Below are 16,246 nucleotides of genomic sequence, written 5' to 3'. Positions count from 1 at the left end.
AGCTGACTTTAGGATGTGGGCCATTCTGACTGGGGTAAGGTGGTTTCTCAGCGTTGTCTTTATTTGCATTTCCTTTACAAGCAGAGATGGTGAACATTTCTTCATGTGTTTCTTTGCCATTTTTATCTCTTCTTCTGAGAAGTCTCTCTTTAATTCCCTTGCCCATTTAGAAATTGATTTGTTGGGTTTGGGAGGGATTCGTTTCTTGAGTTTCCTGAATATAGTGGATATTAACCCCTTGTCTGATATTTTGCTGGTAAATATTTTTTCCCAATTAGTTGGCTGTCTTTCTAGTTTGGTTGCTATGTCTTTAGCTGTGCAGAAACGTTTTAAGGTTGTCCCATTTGTCGAGTCTGTCTCGCTACTGAAGTTTTGTGTGTCCATCTTATCACTCGAAGTGAACATCAAAATATATGTTTATAGGTGCCAGTTGAGTACCTTTTGAGTAAGGGTTAGTAGTTCCTGGAACGATTCAGCACTTATGTTATGGAATTATGTATCTGTATTGAAATGTTATGATTACCATCTTTCTTGTAAGTGAAGACATGTTAGAAAACTTTGTGCATTAACTCTTTGGTGAAATTTTTACATATTTTATCTCATTTAATTTCATGAATATCTGCGTGGTCACCTTTCCATTGTACAAAACAAATTGAGGATAACAGTTTATTATGTTGCTTAGCAGGGAAAAATAGGAAGAGGAATACAGATCAGTGGTCCTGGACCGTGTGAATAGGAAGAACATCTCCTTTAGTCCTACAGAGCAGCTTGCATGTGTTTGCCTCATTCTTGCATATGCCTGAGCAGGATTCACAGGTGTTTAGGATACATGCAGGCATGTATGGAAACCTCTGTAGTCCAGTTGTTTTAGTTTTAATACTTGGACCATCGGCCACATCCTATTTCACAAATTTCCATGTGAAATCAGTATTACAATCTAGTGTGTATCATCAAAACACAAGGCTAGTATGTATAATTCATTGAACATATATTTATTTTGAGCCACCTGAGTTCATGTAATAAACTTACTAATAGTTATGAAATGTAATACCTTTTCTGTCTTAACTAAGCCCTTGTCACAGTGCTCCTTCTGCAGTTTGAGATAAAACCCCAAAACTAGCATGACCTCATTGATCCTCCTTGACAGTTTCAGATAGAAGACTTATTCTACCTTGGATCTTTGCAGTCTTACCAAGGGATCTTTTGCTTTATTAAGTCAGATGGTTCTGAGTCATTGACTTTAATAAATGCTAATCTGACCATACTCAGTCTCTTCTCTTTTTGACACTATATAAATGTACAAAGTGAACCTCTTGTATTTTATTTAGTCAATAGATTTTGGCATATATTTGGCTGCTAGCACAGATTTTATCAGATATTTCTAGATTTCTTGGTTTGATATTGTAGAAAATAATGCATAAAAACAGGCCTGTGGGAACATGCCCATGATCTTAGCTGTTAGGAGGCTGAAGCTTTGGAATTGTGAGTTTGTGGCCTACTCAGGATACAGCAAAATGCCTCCATCAGAAAGAATGACTTTGCCCCATTTGTTAGGAAATGAAAAGACTTGGAAAAAATTATATTAAGTGAAGTAAGCCAGGCCCAAAGAAACATAGGTCCCATGGTTTCCCTTATTTGCAATAACTAGTATATGTCTGAGTCAAGCAGAAAAGGTCAGATAAGTTGATGGTAGGGAAATGAACCCTAAGATATGTAATCAAATGTTTTATTCTTTCATGCGATTGTTTCTAACACTTTTATAAGATGATTTCTTTGTTGCTTTGTATGTCCCTCCCCCACAGTATAACCCCTGCTTTCACTGTATTTTATGTTGGTATAATTTGTGGAGGGGAAGGGAAAAAACAAATCATTTAAATAGGGATGTAGGTGGACCCATTAAATAGAGATACAGGTGGACTTGTGCAATGAGATGTACAAGTCATTATGTCAAAAACAAACTTTACAACTTTGGTGGGAGGAAAAGGGGAAGGAGGATTGGGTGGGGGGGAGGAGGATTGCGTGGGGGAGGCAGGGGGAAGATGGGAAGGGATGGGAAGGGGAAACAAAGGAGGAGGCTGCAATGCTTGAAATGTACTCATGATCTTGCCCATGTAATTGTAACCCCTCTGTATAGTATTTTCACAATAAAAAAATAAAAAATAAATTAAAAAAAACAAACAAGAAAGTCTTCAAAGATAAAATTATAAGAGAACAAATATCTGGAATACCTGAAAAACAGAAAAGGAACTTTAATCACTATTGATGTACTAGTGAGATAAGGGGACCACTGTCATTAATGTTGTTTTTGGGGTACTAACATGAGCCCTTAGATTACATATGAGAGGAACAAAACGGGGCACGCAAAGGAGGTGAAGGCTTGTCATAGTGATGAAGTCATTGCTGCCTGGGGTTAGATTACTCTGTGTCACAAGAGGTAGTTGTCCCTGAATTCCAGGGTGACCACAGGAGAGACTAACACAGAGCAAGTACACAGATGCAGCGATTCCAGATTTGTGTCCTGCTTTTAGTTACCCATTGGGCAGATCTAGGCCCAAGTGAAAAGTCAGTGCTTTGCACAAAAGAAGCCTGAGACCAGAACATTTAGTTGTAGGTAGTTAATGGTTTCTGGTTAGTTACACTTAAGATTCTTTCCATTTTTTTAAAGCACCTTATACATCAGTGTTTATACTACTTGAACATTTTCTTTAAACACAGGGAATAAACTGCAACTTTTTATAAAGAGTAACAAAATGAAATCCCTCCACTCTACTGTATGTACCACTGTATCTATGGTTGCTGCTGGGATTTACTGTTCAACATCAGAAGCTAAGTCAGATTATCTGAAAGTTTTGCTACTGAATTTTTAGCACTTTCTTCTGACTAGTTCTGTACTGATCTTCATAGTTCGTCATCGATCATTATCCATAGTTCAGTGCTTAAAAGTTTATATCATCAAATCAAAGCAACTTTATGATTACAAACAGCTTTTTTACACAAGGCCCGTACCATCAAGATATGGTCATGATACATCAATATCCATATGCATAGAAAACTTGACTACATGAAGATAAAGTCACTAGGAAGTGGGATGTAGGGTTTTTTCTTTCTCTCTCTTTTTTTCTTTTTGAGACAGGGTCTCCCTGCACAGCTCAGACCACCTCAAACTCACCAAGAAGTGCAGGCTGGGCTTGAAATTGTGCCCTCCTGCCTCAGTCTTTCAACAGCTGGGATTACAGGGTGCTCATTAGGGTCATAGATTTGTTTTTTGCTCACAAACTTTTTCCAGGGCCGGCCTTGAACCATGACATTCCCATTCTTCATCTCTCAAGTAGTTGGCTCTATTGTATTTGGCTTTTAGGTGTTCCTCTTGGTATACGTTCTTGAGTAATGAGTCATGAGGATGTCCTGTGAACTCTTGAAGATGGAATAGTAAATTTTCCAGTACTCAAGTCAGCTTTTCCACCTGGGTGAAACAGACTTTATAAATAATACTGCAGCATTCTCCACAGTCCAGTACCAACTCTCAGGTCTTCTAGGGTTCTTATAACTGCCCAAATTTCATGGGGTATTCTCAAACATACTGGACCATCCACAGTTCAAGAACAACCAAATCCTAAACCTACTGCTGAAATAGCCATCTGTGTACAAGTTTGCTGTGCATGAAAGCATCTTCAGACAGTTAAATTTCACCCTAAATTTGTACTTTTAGTAAATCACCAATATATTAAAACACAAAGGAAATAATTTTAATAGTTCATGTGTAGCATTGGGTTCAGGAATTCTGTATTTGTTAAGGCCGGTGCCATAGCTGTTGGTGTGGTGGTACAAACTGTTTTCTGCCTTTCCTGAATTCTGTGTTAGCCAAGTCACCAGTGGCCTTTGTGGAATTATTAAAGGTGATAGCTGTAGCTCCATGAAACCCTTTCCACGAGTTTGTTTTTCAGTTGGGATGTCTCAGCCTAATAGCTTCACAGTAAAGGAGAAGTTCAATTCCAACTCCTAAAAGGAAAACTAGGGAGGGTGGAATAGGAAATACAAAGAGGACTTACCTTGGGCTAAGCAGATCTAACAGGATGTATAATTCTTGCTGAAGGCAGGCCAGAGTTCCCTTCTAGGGGAATGAGAAATTGGTCCTGTATCAAGGGTAATGAGATGTGTAGGGTGGAGGTTCTGGATAAACCAACTTAATAGGATATTGGCTAAAACTGCGTATGGAGAACAGACCTGGTGATGCTGGACATGAGGCAGAGGAGCCCACCTAGCGCTCTTTCAGCAGTCTTTGTCAGTGCTGTAGGCTATACTTCAGTTCTAGCTCTAGCTTCCAAATACTACTGGCTTTAATTTTAATTGCTAGTGTAATTTCTCTTCCTGCACCTCTTCCTCCTCCTTTTTCTCCTGTTCCTGGTGATAGTGATGAGATAAATCTCATTATGTACCGTACCCTAGGTTGGCCTTGAAATCATGGTGTTTCTGCTTCAGCCTGCCATGTACTGAGATTACAGATATGCTTACGAATTGAGTTTAACAAATGTATCTTTAAGTGTAGTGCAAAGGAGGTGCCATTTAATAGTGCAGTTATGAATATAATATGTCTGTATCAGTGTTACTCCTTCAACATTCTCATCCCACCCCTCTCTTACTTGATTTTGTAGTACAAATGAGTTCTTTATTTGCCCACCCTCTCTCCTTGGCCCCACCCTCCTCTTGCATAGAAAGACAAGGTCACAGCCCAACAAAATCAGCATTTGTTGAGTTTTAACATGAGACATATTATGATTGTGTTTTCTTCATCTATTTACTTTATCTACTAGTCACTCTTATAATTTGTTTTCTTTGGAAGTATGGGGTTCTTCTCTTTCCTTTGTTTGGGGAAAGATCTAGACTTCTCTGTAGATCTGTAGTCCATTCTGGTATGGAGTTTTTGGTTCAGTATTTTAATTAGGAACTGATATTAATCATTGATCTCTGTGGAGACTGGGGACTACTTCTATGCAGTCAGTCAATTGAAAGGTCAAAATAACTGTAACCTTTTATCCTCTAATCATTTACAAATAGTCTAATCTCTATGCTTTATTTTTTTGAATTAGTTTGGCCACCACTGTTAATGAGCTTTTTAAAATCAATTGATGCTGCCCTAATCATTAATTCACTTGCATGTGCTTCCAGGTGAAGACCCAGAAGAAAGGCGTGGACAAGTTCTAATCCTTTTAGTAGAGCAAGCACTTCGTTTCCATGACTACAAAGCAGCAAATATGCATTGTCAGGAGCTGATGGCCACAGGTGAGTAGGCACCTTACTTATTCTAACACTTCGTTCATGTGCTCTGTCCGTGATGAATAATGGAAAAGGTCTGTGCTTAAATCAATTGGCCTGATTAGTAAGCTAGCCACATTTTTGCTTGAGATACATTTTATTAGCCCTGTCAAGCACTTATGCTGTATGTATATATATTAATATTTTAATGAACTCAGATGTTATGCCTTATCTGAGCTTTTGATTGCTTTCCAGGTCTTATTTAAAATATAATCACAGTTTAATGAATATGTTTTGTAATTTTTAATGACATTCATGTGTTTATATATAAAATAAAATTTAAATAATATTGATAATTTGTGACTACAGAGTCATTATTTTTATTCTTTAGTTTGTAAAAAGAGCATTGCTTTTCAAACTAATTTTGAAAAATTGGGAAGTAGTTTGCAACTTGACATTTTCTATGTTGAAATTCAAAAATCCTGTCTCTGGATTGTAAGCAGATTTTCTTATGGAATTACTCATCATCTGAAGAACATGTTCTTTGGTAGAAAGTGACATCATTTTATCATAGGCTTTGTACTAAATGCTGTGTTCCTGTACCTGTGCCCAAACACTGTATGACCTACTGCTTATACTTCAACAATGGGTAGTTAAAACAGAGTACAACACTTCATGAAAACTCACGGAATTGTGTACTAAGGATACGTGCACTGTTTTGCTACTGTTTTTGTTATTTGGTGCTGGCCTCATGCATTACACGTAAGTGCTCTGTCACTGGGCTGTATCCAAAGCTAGATTTATGCACTCTTTGTATGTCTACTATTAATGAAAAATGATTCTGATACTTGTTAATAATAGTCTGCAAGACCTTGTTGAGGACAATTGTGTTAGGTGTCAAAGTTATTGCAGAGAGGAGATAGATTAGACTCAACTGCTAACACAACAAATACAGGTGGATATTACAGGTAATGAGCAAAACAGAGGAGTCACTGGATGGAAAATTACTAAGAAGAAATACCAAATTTAGAAAGTTCTTGCTAACTTGATTAAGTAGGATTTTCCCCAGAAGGCAGGCCAAGGTGACTAGGTTTGAAGGGTGGCAGATGAAGAAGTCGGTCAGATATTGAGGGTGTAGACATCCTGACTCTACAACTTAAAGGAGAATTCTTGCTGAAACTGAGGAATGCATTCTAGTAAAGGTTGAGACTTGGTTGAGAAAGTTTAGTTGGTGAAGGAGACAATCTGTGGCAATTTATTTATAACATTTAAAAACTCCGGAAAGGTCTAGGAATGTGGCTTAGTGGTAGAGTGCTTGCCTAGCATGCATGAAGCCCTGGTTTGATTCCTCAGTATCACATAAACAGAAAAAGCCAAAAGTGGTGCAGTGGTTCAAGTGGTAAAGTGTTAGTCTTGAGCACAGAGAGGCTCAGGAATAGAGTCCAGGCTTTGAGTTCAAGCCTCAGGACTGGCAACAGCAAACAACAACAACGACAAAACAACACTCTGGAATAAAACAGATTAAGGTACTTACAACCCTGACATTAGAAATTTGGTTTCATACACGCACTATATTAAATAATATTACCCAAGTGACTTTGTAATATGAAGTTCAGAATAGTTGTTTTCTGTACACATATTTTATCAATTCAAAATTATTTATTTAGAGAGCTCTTTTAAGAATTTGAATGAATTAATTTTTACTTAATATACTTGGAGAAGTTATTCTGGATGGAGGCCTGTGTTCCCAGGGGAGGAAAAATCATATTTTCAAGCTAGAATTCCTTCAAATTAGAATACAATTATATTTTAAGAATAAGAATGACCTCTCCTAGGAATCAAGAAGTGGCTCTGTTTCTGGCACTGACCTTGGATATCTATCTTCTTCTGCGCAGTGAATGATTCTACCTGTGTTTCTATCTTAATATCTCTTTATTGAGCACCTTGAAGTTCCTGATGAGCTCTTAATTATAAGTATTACTTATCCTTTCAACAACCTAAGAGGAAAGGGGTTATTATTGTCCCTTAGTAGCAGTAAAGCAAGTATGTTATAGCTTTTACAGGCTCACAGGAGTGCTAAGCAATTGGGCTGGGCCATAGCGTTCTGAATTAAGGGATCTATATTTTACTCATTCTACAACAGGGCACAATATATATGTATATTCCCATTCATTTTTAGTTACTCTAAAAGTGAATGTTGGTCAGAGAAAATTGTCTGGAGTAGCATTGAACTTTTTGTGATTGTTAATCAGCCTAATCTTCCTTTTCTAATTTAAATTCTTAAATTTCTGCCTCATATGCCATTATGTCTTCAGTTTTACTTTGGTAGTAGGAGACCTGGCTTCCAGTATGTATTCTTCAGTTTGATCTTGGATATACCTTTATTTTTTTTTAGTGCCAGTCCTGAGGCTTGAACTCAGGGGGGAGGCACTACCCCTGAGCTTTTTTGCTGAACACTAGTACTCTAAGTCATAACTCCCCTTTGGCTTTTTGGTAGATAGAGTCTCAGGGAATTTCCTGCCCAGGCTGGCTTTGAATTGATATTCTCAGATCTCAGCCTAGTGGGTAGCTAGGATTACAAGTGTGAGCTACCAGCATTACCTGGATGTGTCTTATATAACTTTGGGAAATCATGGTCTTTTTCTTGTAGGTTATCCTAAAAGTTGGGATGTTTGTAGCCAGTTAGGACAATCAGAAGGTTACCAGGACTTGGCCACTCGACAAGAACTCATGGCTTTTGCTTTGACACATTGCCCTGCTAGCAATATTGAACTTCTTTTGACAGCCAGCAGCAGTCTACAGGCACAAGTAAGTGCTCCTAAACAAAACAAAATTCAAAACAGCCTGGACCTTGCTAAAGTGTATTTTGTTACAGTATGGATTAGGTATGTGTGGTGATTTTTTTTTTAATGCAAGAAAAATAGATTGTGACCTACCTGAAAAAGGATTTGAAAATAGGAGAATCTTAATCAATGTCTCTGAATTTATTATCATAAAGATTAAAGAAGAAAAGGAACAAGTTGGTCTTGAGAAAAATCGAAAGTGGTATTAGAAAAAAATTACTGAGTTTAAGGTAAAGCTAAGGTAAATATATGGGGAATGAGCATGTGAAATAGTCTCTGAAACTATGAGAGTTACAGCATTCCTTTTGGCGTCCTTTGGGAATTGAGGATCCATATGGACCTGGGTTGGGCAAATGTTCCTAACACTCATAGGCTAGGTCTGCATAAGTAGAATACATGCTCTTTTTGAGAAACTCTGGTAACAGTCTGAGAGGTCTGTGGAAATTTCATTTTTACCTTGCTTTCATTCATTAGATCACGTGCCAGGTTTTTCCACAGTTAATTCTCACTTTTGAAATATTCATGTAAAGTCCTAAAGTATGTTTGTTGCCAAAAACTATTCACTAGGAAATAACAATGCCTTTCCTCAAAAGGAAAAATAAAGAATATTTTTAAAATTTCAAACGTGCGTTGTAAAGAGGGGAAAATTAAAACTCATTTTAATATAGCCTGTTCTTGTTTCAGATTCTGTACCAAAGAGTGAATTTTGAGATCCATCCTGAAGGAAGAGAAAACATCAGTGTTTCACCATTAATTAATAAACCATTACAGGAGGTAGGCTCTGAAGCAGGGGAGTTAAGGGTTGGAAAGGTATAGATTGAACACCTAACCCCAGCTAGGAGGAGGGTTTATATAACTGTATGTAGAGACTGTGTTTCAAATTTTGGGTGTGTGAAATATGACATGCAGGAAAGTAAACATGACAAATATGTCGAATTCAGCATGTGATTGCAAACAAAACACCTAAAACCACCACACAAAGAAATAACTAGGACTAGCCCTGGCCTTCCAGCACATCCCACAGCCTCTCCCAATTTACTTTCCAGTCTTTTGTCTTCTTCCAGAGATCTTGTCCTGACTAATTCTGATAACTCACCAGTGTGGTCTTTATTTTGTTGTAGTTAATCTTCATACTCTTACATTGTAATGTGATAGTTTGATTTTGACTGTTTCTGTATTTTTATGAAATAGTTATAATTCAGTATTGTTTTGTGAGTCATTCATACTATTATAGATAACTAGAGACTAGAGGATATACATTTTTATTGCTATTTAGAAGTAAATTTCTGTATACAAATAGTGGGCTTCTTTTGTTGTACTTCTCCCAGATGGAAATAGTAGCCTTTTTGAAGAACCTACAGTGATGTGGATATATTTCATCTTTAGGCATATTTTGACTGATTAGTAATTATTTGGCTTCCCCCACTGGATATAAAACATTCTGATATTTTCTCTATAGGATTTTGAGCAATTCTTTTTTTTTATTGTAAAGATACTGTACAGAGGGGTTACAGTTACATGAGTTGAGGTAATGAGTACATTTCCTATCGAGCATTGTTACCCTCTCCTGTGTTTTCCCTTCCCCTTCCCCTCCTCCCATGCCTGAAGTTGTAAAGTTCTTTTTCAACAAAGTGTCTTGTACATCTCATTGTTAGAATGGGTCAAGCTGTATTCCTATTTAAGCATTTTGTTTTTTCCCTTTCCCTCCCCAAATTAGAAAAATGTGTATATAAGATGCAGGGCACCGGAATCAAATATGGTGAAAACTGGGGTTATAAGTCGGAACATGGAAGAACATGGAGGAACATGGAGGAACATGGAATTCCATCAAGCAATTCTTATAATAGCAGTTCTGTGTATTAGGAGGAAGTGTCTTTCAGACTGTATTCAAAGACCTGCTTTTCATTAGATATTCTTAACCCCAAACTTGGATCTTTGACTTTTTGGTCTCCACACTTACCCTTGGAACGGGTGCGCTGACCACTCTTGCCTGTCTCTGTCATCATTTCTTGCTATGCTTTACAAACTCAGGACCATCCTGATTCCTGAATAGGCTCTTTTACCATCTTTTGTGGGTTTAGGTGCTTTTCAGGCAGGGGCTCTACCACTTGAACCATGCTTCCAGCCCTTTTTATTCTAGTAACTTTGAGACAAGCTCTCTCTGTTTGTCTGGACCAGCCTGAACCCTTCCCACAGTAACTGGGACTACAGGTTCTCAATCTACAGTCCTCCTCTACCTCATGAGTAGCTAAGATGACAAGTGTGAGCCCTCTGTCTTTGTACTTTTGTCCCAGAGTGAATGACAGTAGTAAATTCCTGGTAAATATTTGATAAACTCATTTGGAAATACCCACTGCATGATGATTAGCTTGCGGTAAAAATAAATTGGGAAGTAGAATTTGAAAGGATAGAAAATGTGAACAAATTTTCAGTTGAACTCACTTACATGACCCCAGAGGCTCCTGCTATGTTTTGGCCAATATAGAGATATATTAGCTTTCTATTCAGCAGAGAGCTGGACCATTTTTCTGCTGAACTCAACTCAGTGAGCTTTTGCTGAATTCGTATCCTTCTTTATAAAAATCCACAAAGAGCCTTGTGTAACTGTTGGGCTTCCTGGTTTCTGCTCTTACAGTGAATTAGGAGTGTCCAGCTGGCCTGTTGGTGACTTCTTTGGAGCCGGCAGTTTCTGTTTGTGCAGGTCAGCACATAGTGCCTTGGTCAAACCTCATCAGTAAATGAGCACTGCACCGGCACTCGTCTCCATGGCCTACTTAGGAGGAAAAAGAATTCTTCCACATTGGTGGTTGGCTGTTTTTGTTTCTTCCTAAAAAGCTTTCCCATCTTCCTTTGTCCTTCCTCAGCAAGTTATAATAGATGAGGATCTCATGAAGTGCAAATCCAAACCCCGAATGAACACATTATGGCTTTGAATCATGGTGTGCATTTCAGAATGTTATAGCTACATTTAGACCAAAACACAGTGTTTGAATGTAAGAGGTTGTGTATTACACATTAACAGTAGATATAATAACCCCATTAAATTATGACTCAAATGAGGGCTGATTTTATGTGTAATCTGCATCATAGTTAAGACTTTCATTACTTCAGTTATGGAAATGATTTTTATTTATATATTCAAGTAAAATAGAGGCATAATTATTATGCAGTAGCATTTGCATTGGTATAAGTGGATACTACAAATTTGAAGATAATGCCTTGTTCCCTGTGAATAAGATAGTTGTTTATAAATAGAACAAAATGCAGTCTTTGTGAATTCGGGATTGCAAATTTCTATTTTCTTATTAATGTTGGTTATTATGTACTTTAAATGGAATAATATTCTCCCACTTAGCATATTAACATTTTTGTTTAGCTATTATTATTTATACCACTTAGCCAATGGTGTTTTCCCCAGATAAATCTAATTAGTGTTAGAAATGGATAGTATACAGAGTTCCATTAAAAAATCATTTTCACTGTGGGAAAACTTGTTATGAACATTAAGTGACTACAGATTTATACGATTGGGCTAATTAATGTTTAGAAATAGAGTATGATGTAAATACAGAGCACTGTTGAATATATAAAAAGGTTGTTATTTTTATAAAATGTATGAAAGTGAGCAGAATGGCAGTTGTTTCAATGTCATGATCAGCATGTTCTTTTTCTATTCATTGGCTCATTGACACTTGGCATGTTTTGACTTCTTAGCTGTTGTGAATGATGCTGTTATGCACATTGATCTTCACGTTTTTGCATGGAAATACATTTTTTTTGTCTGTTGTGGGGCTTGTACTCAGGGCCTAGGTGCTGTCCCTGAGGCTCTTTGTCCTCCAGGCTAGCACTCTACCTCAGCGCCACTTCCTGTGCTTGGGTGGTTAATTGGAGATAAGAGTCTCACATGGGAACTTTTCTGTCCTGGCTGGCTTTGAACCACGATCCTCAGATCTCAGCTTTCTGAGTGGCTAGGATTACAGGCGTGAGCCACTGGCTCACCCTGCTCAGAAATACATTTTTATTTCTCATATACGTACTTGGGGATAGAATTGATGTATTGCATAATATGTTTATGTTTAATATTTGAAGAAACTGTTCCTTAAAAGGGTTGCTCTTTTGGTTTAGAATTTCTTTTTTTTAACTATGTTGCATGATACTTTTTAATATATTTTTATTGTAAAGATACTATACAAAGGGGTTACAGTTACAGGATTAAGATAATGAATACATTTCATTTCAAGCATTGTTACCCCCTCCTTTGTTTTTTCCCTACCATCCCTTCCTTTCCCACCTCCCTAAGTCCCCCCTCCTCCACCCCAAAGTTATAAAGTTTGTTTTCAACTTAGTGTCTTGTACATCTCATTGTTACAATGGGTCAACCTGTATCCTTATTTCAGCATTTTGTTATTTCCCTTCCCCTCCCCAAATTAGAAAAATGTTTATACAAGATGCAGGGCACTGGAATCAAATATAGTGAAAACGGGAGTTATACCATTGGGGAAGAACATACAAAAGGAACAAAAAAAACATACATTATAAGTACATTAAAAGCAACAGCACGAAGGATAAAACCTCTTTTTCTTTTTAATTTTATTTTATTGTAAAGCTACTATACAGAGGGTTATAGTTACATGAGTGAGGTAATGAGTACACTTCCTCTTGAACATTGTTACCCCCCTCCATTGTTTTCCCCCTACCATCCCCTCCCTCCCTCCCTTCCCCAAGGTTCTTTTTTTTTTGATTGTGATTAAATGATTACATAATTTCAAAGTCACAAGTTCATTCTAACTTCCCTGGAGCAAATTGTCTACCACAGTCTGTAATATATAACAGTGTTCACATGTTATATACCATATTTGTGATCAGCAGCATGGGGATATTTAGTAGTGGTTCAACCAGATGAGCAGGAGTTCTTTGTTTCTTAAGTCCTGTTAGTTTTGTCGTATCACCTAACCTTTTGGATTTAGCATCCACTTATCAGGGAGACCGTTTGTCTCTTCGTTCTTGGCTTACCTCGCTCAACATGATTCCTTCTAGCTCCATCCATTTCCCTGCAAATGCCATTATTTTGTCATTTCTAATGGCTGCATAATATTCCATTGTGTATAGATACCACAATTTTTGGATCCATTCATCTGTGGTGGGGCATCTAGGTTGTTTCCATATCCTAGCTATTGCGAACAGTGCTGCAATAAACATGGAGGTACACGTGTCCTTGTATATTGGTTCCTGTTGTTCAGGGTAGATGCCTAGAAGTGGTATGACTGGGTCGTAAGGGAGGTCAATCTTTAGCTTTCTAAGGACCCTCCAGACTGCTTTCCAAAGTGGTTGTATAAGTGTACATTCCCACCAGCAGCGTAATAGGGTTCCTCTTTCTCCACATCCCCTCCAGCATTTGTCGTTGGCTGATTTGTGGATGTGGGACATTCTGACTGGGGTAAGGTGGTATCTCAGGGTTGTCTTTATTTGCATTTCCTTCACCACCAGGGATGATGAACATTTCCTCATGTGTTTCTTTGCCATTTTTATTTCTTCATTTGAGAAGTCCCTCTTTAGTTCCCTTGCCCATTTAGTAATTGGTTTGTTAGGTTTGGGAGGGATTAGTTTCTTGAGTTCCCTGTATATACAGGATGTTAACCCCTTGTCTGATATATTGCTGGTAAATATTTTTTCCCAATTAGTTGGTTGTCTTTCTAGCTTAGTTGCGATAGATTTAGCTGTGCAGAAGCTTTTTATCTTAAGGTAGTCCCATTTGTCGAGTCTCTCTCCAACTTGTTGTGACCCTGGGACTCTGTTCAGGAAGTTCCTTCCTGTGCCTATTAGTTCAAGTGTCTCTCCTACTCTGTCCTGCAGTAGTTTCAAAGATTCAGGTTTAATGTTAAGGTCTTTAATCCATTTTGAGTTGATGTTGGTGCATGGTGATAGGCTGGGGTCCACTTTTAGTTTTCTGCATGTGGCTGCCCAGTTTTCCCAGCACCAGCGGTTGAAGAGGCTGTGTTTCTTCCATTGTATGTCTTTGGCTCCTTTGTCGAATATCAGCTGGCTGTAGGCCTATGGATTTATATCTGGATCTTCTATTCTGTTCCATTGGTCTTCGGGTCTGTTTTTGTGCCAGTACCATGCTGTCTTTGTTATTATAGCTCTGTAGTAGAGTTTGAAGTTCGGCATGGATAGCCCTCCCATATTGTCTTTATCCCCTAGAATTGTTTTGGCTATTTTAGGTCTTTTGTTGTTCCATATAAATTTTTGGACTGTTTTCTGTATTTCAGTGATGTACGTCATTGGGATTTTAATAGGAATTGCATTGAATTTGTATATTAGTTTTGGAAGTATCACCATCTTTACTATATTAAGTCGGCCTATCCAGGAGCATGGGAGGTCTTTCCATTTCCTAGTGTCTTCTGCAATTTCTTTCTTTAACTTTTTATACTTCTCATTAAATAGTTCTTTTACATCTTTGGTTAGGTTAATTCCTAAATATTTTATTTTTTGGGAGGTTATTGTGAATGGGGTTGCTCCCTTTATTTCCCTCTCTTCCTTTACGTTATCAGTGTATAGGAAGGCAACTGATTTTTGTGGGTTTATTTTGTATCCTGCTATTTTGCCGAAGTGACTTATGATTTCTAAAAGTTTGGGGATGGAGTTTTTGGGATCGTGGAGGTATAGTATCATGTCATCTGCAAAAAGGGATAGTTTAACTTCTTCTTTCCCTATGCGGATCCCTTTAATGTCTTTTTCTTGCCTTATTGCCCTGGCTAAGGGTTCTAGGACTATGTTGAAGAGGAGTGGAGACAGTGGGCATCCTTGCCTTGTTCCTGTTTTTAGGAGGATTGGTTGTAGCTTTTCCCCATTAAGTATAATATTGGCTATTGGTCTGTCATAAATGGCTTTTATTGTTTTTAGAAATGTTCCTTCTATTCCTATTTTCTCCAGAGCTTTTAGCATGAATGAATGTTGAATTTTATCAAAGGCCTTTTCTGCATCTGTGGCGATAATCATGTGATTCTTGACCTTGGCTCTGTTGATATGCTGGATTACATTTATTGACTTACGTATGTTAAACCATCCCTGTGTCTCTGGGATGAAGCCTACCTGATCATAGTGTATTATTTTTTTTATGTGTTTCTGGATTCTGTTAGCTAGAATCTTGTTAAGGATCTTTGCATCTGTGTTCATCAAGGAAATTGGCCTGTAATTCTCCTTTTTGGTTGGGTCTTTGCCTGGTTTGGGGATGAGTGTGATATTGGCTTCGTAGAATGAGTTTGGGATAGCTCCCTCCTTCTCTGTTTCTCTGAAGAGCTTGAGGAGTATGGGTATTAGTTCTTCTTTAAAGGTCTTATAGAATTCTGCTGTGAATCCATCTGGTCCTGGGCTTTTTTTTGTTGGAAGACTTTTGATAGCTTCCTGTATCTCATTATAGGATATTGGCTTATTTAATTGGTTAACTTCTTTTTTTGCTCAGTGTGGGTAACTTGTATTTCTCTAAAAATGCATCCATTTCCGCCAGATTTTCTTCCTTTAGAGAGTATAGCTTTTGAAAGTAGTCTGTTAGAATTGTTTGGATGTCTTGGGTACGTGTTGTGATGTTTCTTGTGGCATCCCTAATCCTATTAATATGGGTTTCCTCTCTTCTTTTTTTAATTAATCTTGCCAATGGGCCATCAATTTTGTTTATTTTTTGAAAGAACCAGCTTTTTGTTTGGTTTATTTTGGTTATGGTTTTCTGATTTTCTAATTGGTTAATCTCTGCTCTCAATTTGGTTATCTGGCTTCGTCTAGTAGCTTTAGGTCCCATTTTTTCTTGTTTTTCTAGCTGTTTTAGTTGCAACATGAGATTATTTACTTGGTCTGTCTCCATTCTCTTGATGTGGGCACTGAGGGCAATAAATTTGCCCCTCAGGACTGCTTTTGCTGTGTCCCACAAGTTTCTTTGTGAGGTGTTTTCATTTTCATTGAGTTGTAGGAAATGCTTTATTTCTTCTCTGATCTCTTTTGTTACCCAGGCCTTGTTAAGGAGTGTGCTGTTCAATTTCCATGTATTAGAGAAATTTCTGCGGTATGCTTTGTTATTGAAAGCTAGCTTGATTCCACTGTGGTCAGATAGGATACAGGGGATTATGTCGATCCCTTTGTATTTGCTTAAGTTCCTT

The 16,246-nt window shown here is 37.7% G+C and overlaps 1 protein-coding gene across 1 annotated transcript in view; it reads left to right on the top strand.

The window, feature by feature from the left end:
* Nbas (NBAS subunit of NRZ tethering complex) overlaps positions 1 to 16,246 on the top strand; it is a 306,644-nt gene that overhangs the window by 156,048 nt on the left and 134,350 nt on the right. Inside the window, exons 33-35 of the mRNA XM_042680768.1 lie at positions 5,167 to 5,280; positions 7,904 to 8,061; positions 8,781 to 8,870. Of these exons, the coding sequence (XP_042536702.1) occupies positions 5,167 to 5,280; positions 7,904 to 8,061; positions 8,781 to 8,870 (362 nt within the window). The remainder of the gene's footprint in view (positions 1 to 5,166; positions 5,281 to 7,903; positions 8,062 to 8,780; positions 8,871 to 16,246) is intronic.

Source organism: Dipodomys spectabilis, unplaced genomic scaffold (genome assembly GCF_019054845.1).
Source record: "Dipodomys spectabilis isolate Male_0828 unplaced genomic scaffold, ASM1905484v1 ptg000066l, whole genome shotgun sequence".
Lineage (NCBI taxonomy): Eukaryota > Metazoa > Chordata > Mammalia > Rodentia > Heteromyidae > Dipodomys > Dipodomys spectabilis.
Note: the sequence above shows the minus strand (reverse complement) of the source record. Positions and strands in the feature narration are given on the sequence as shown.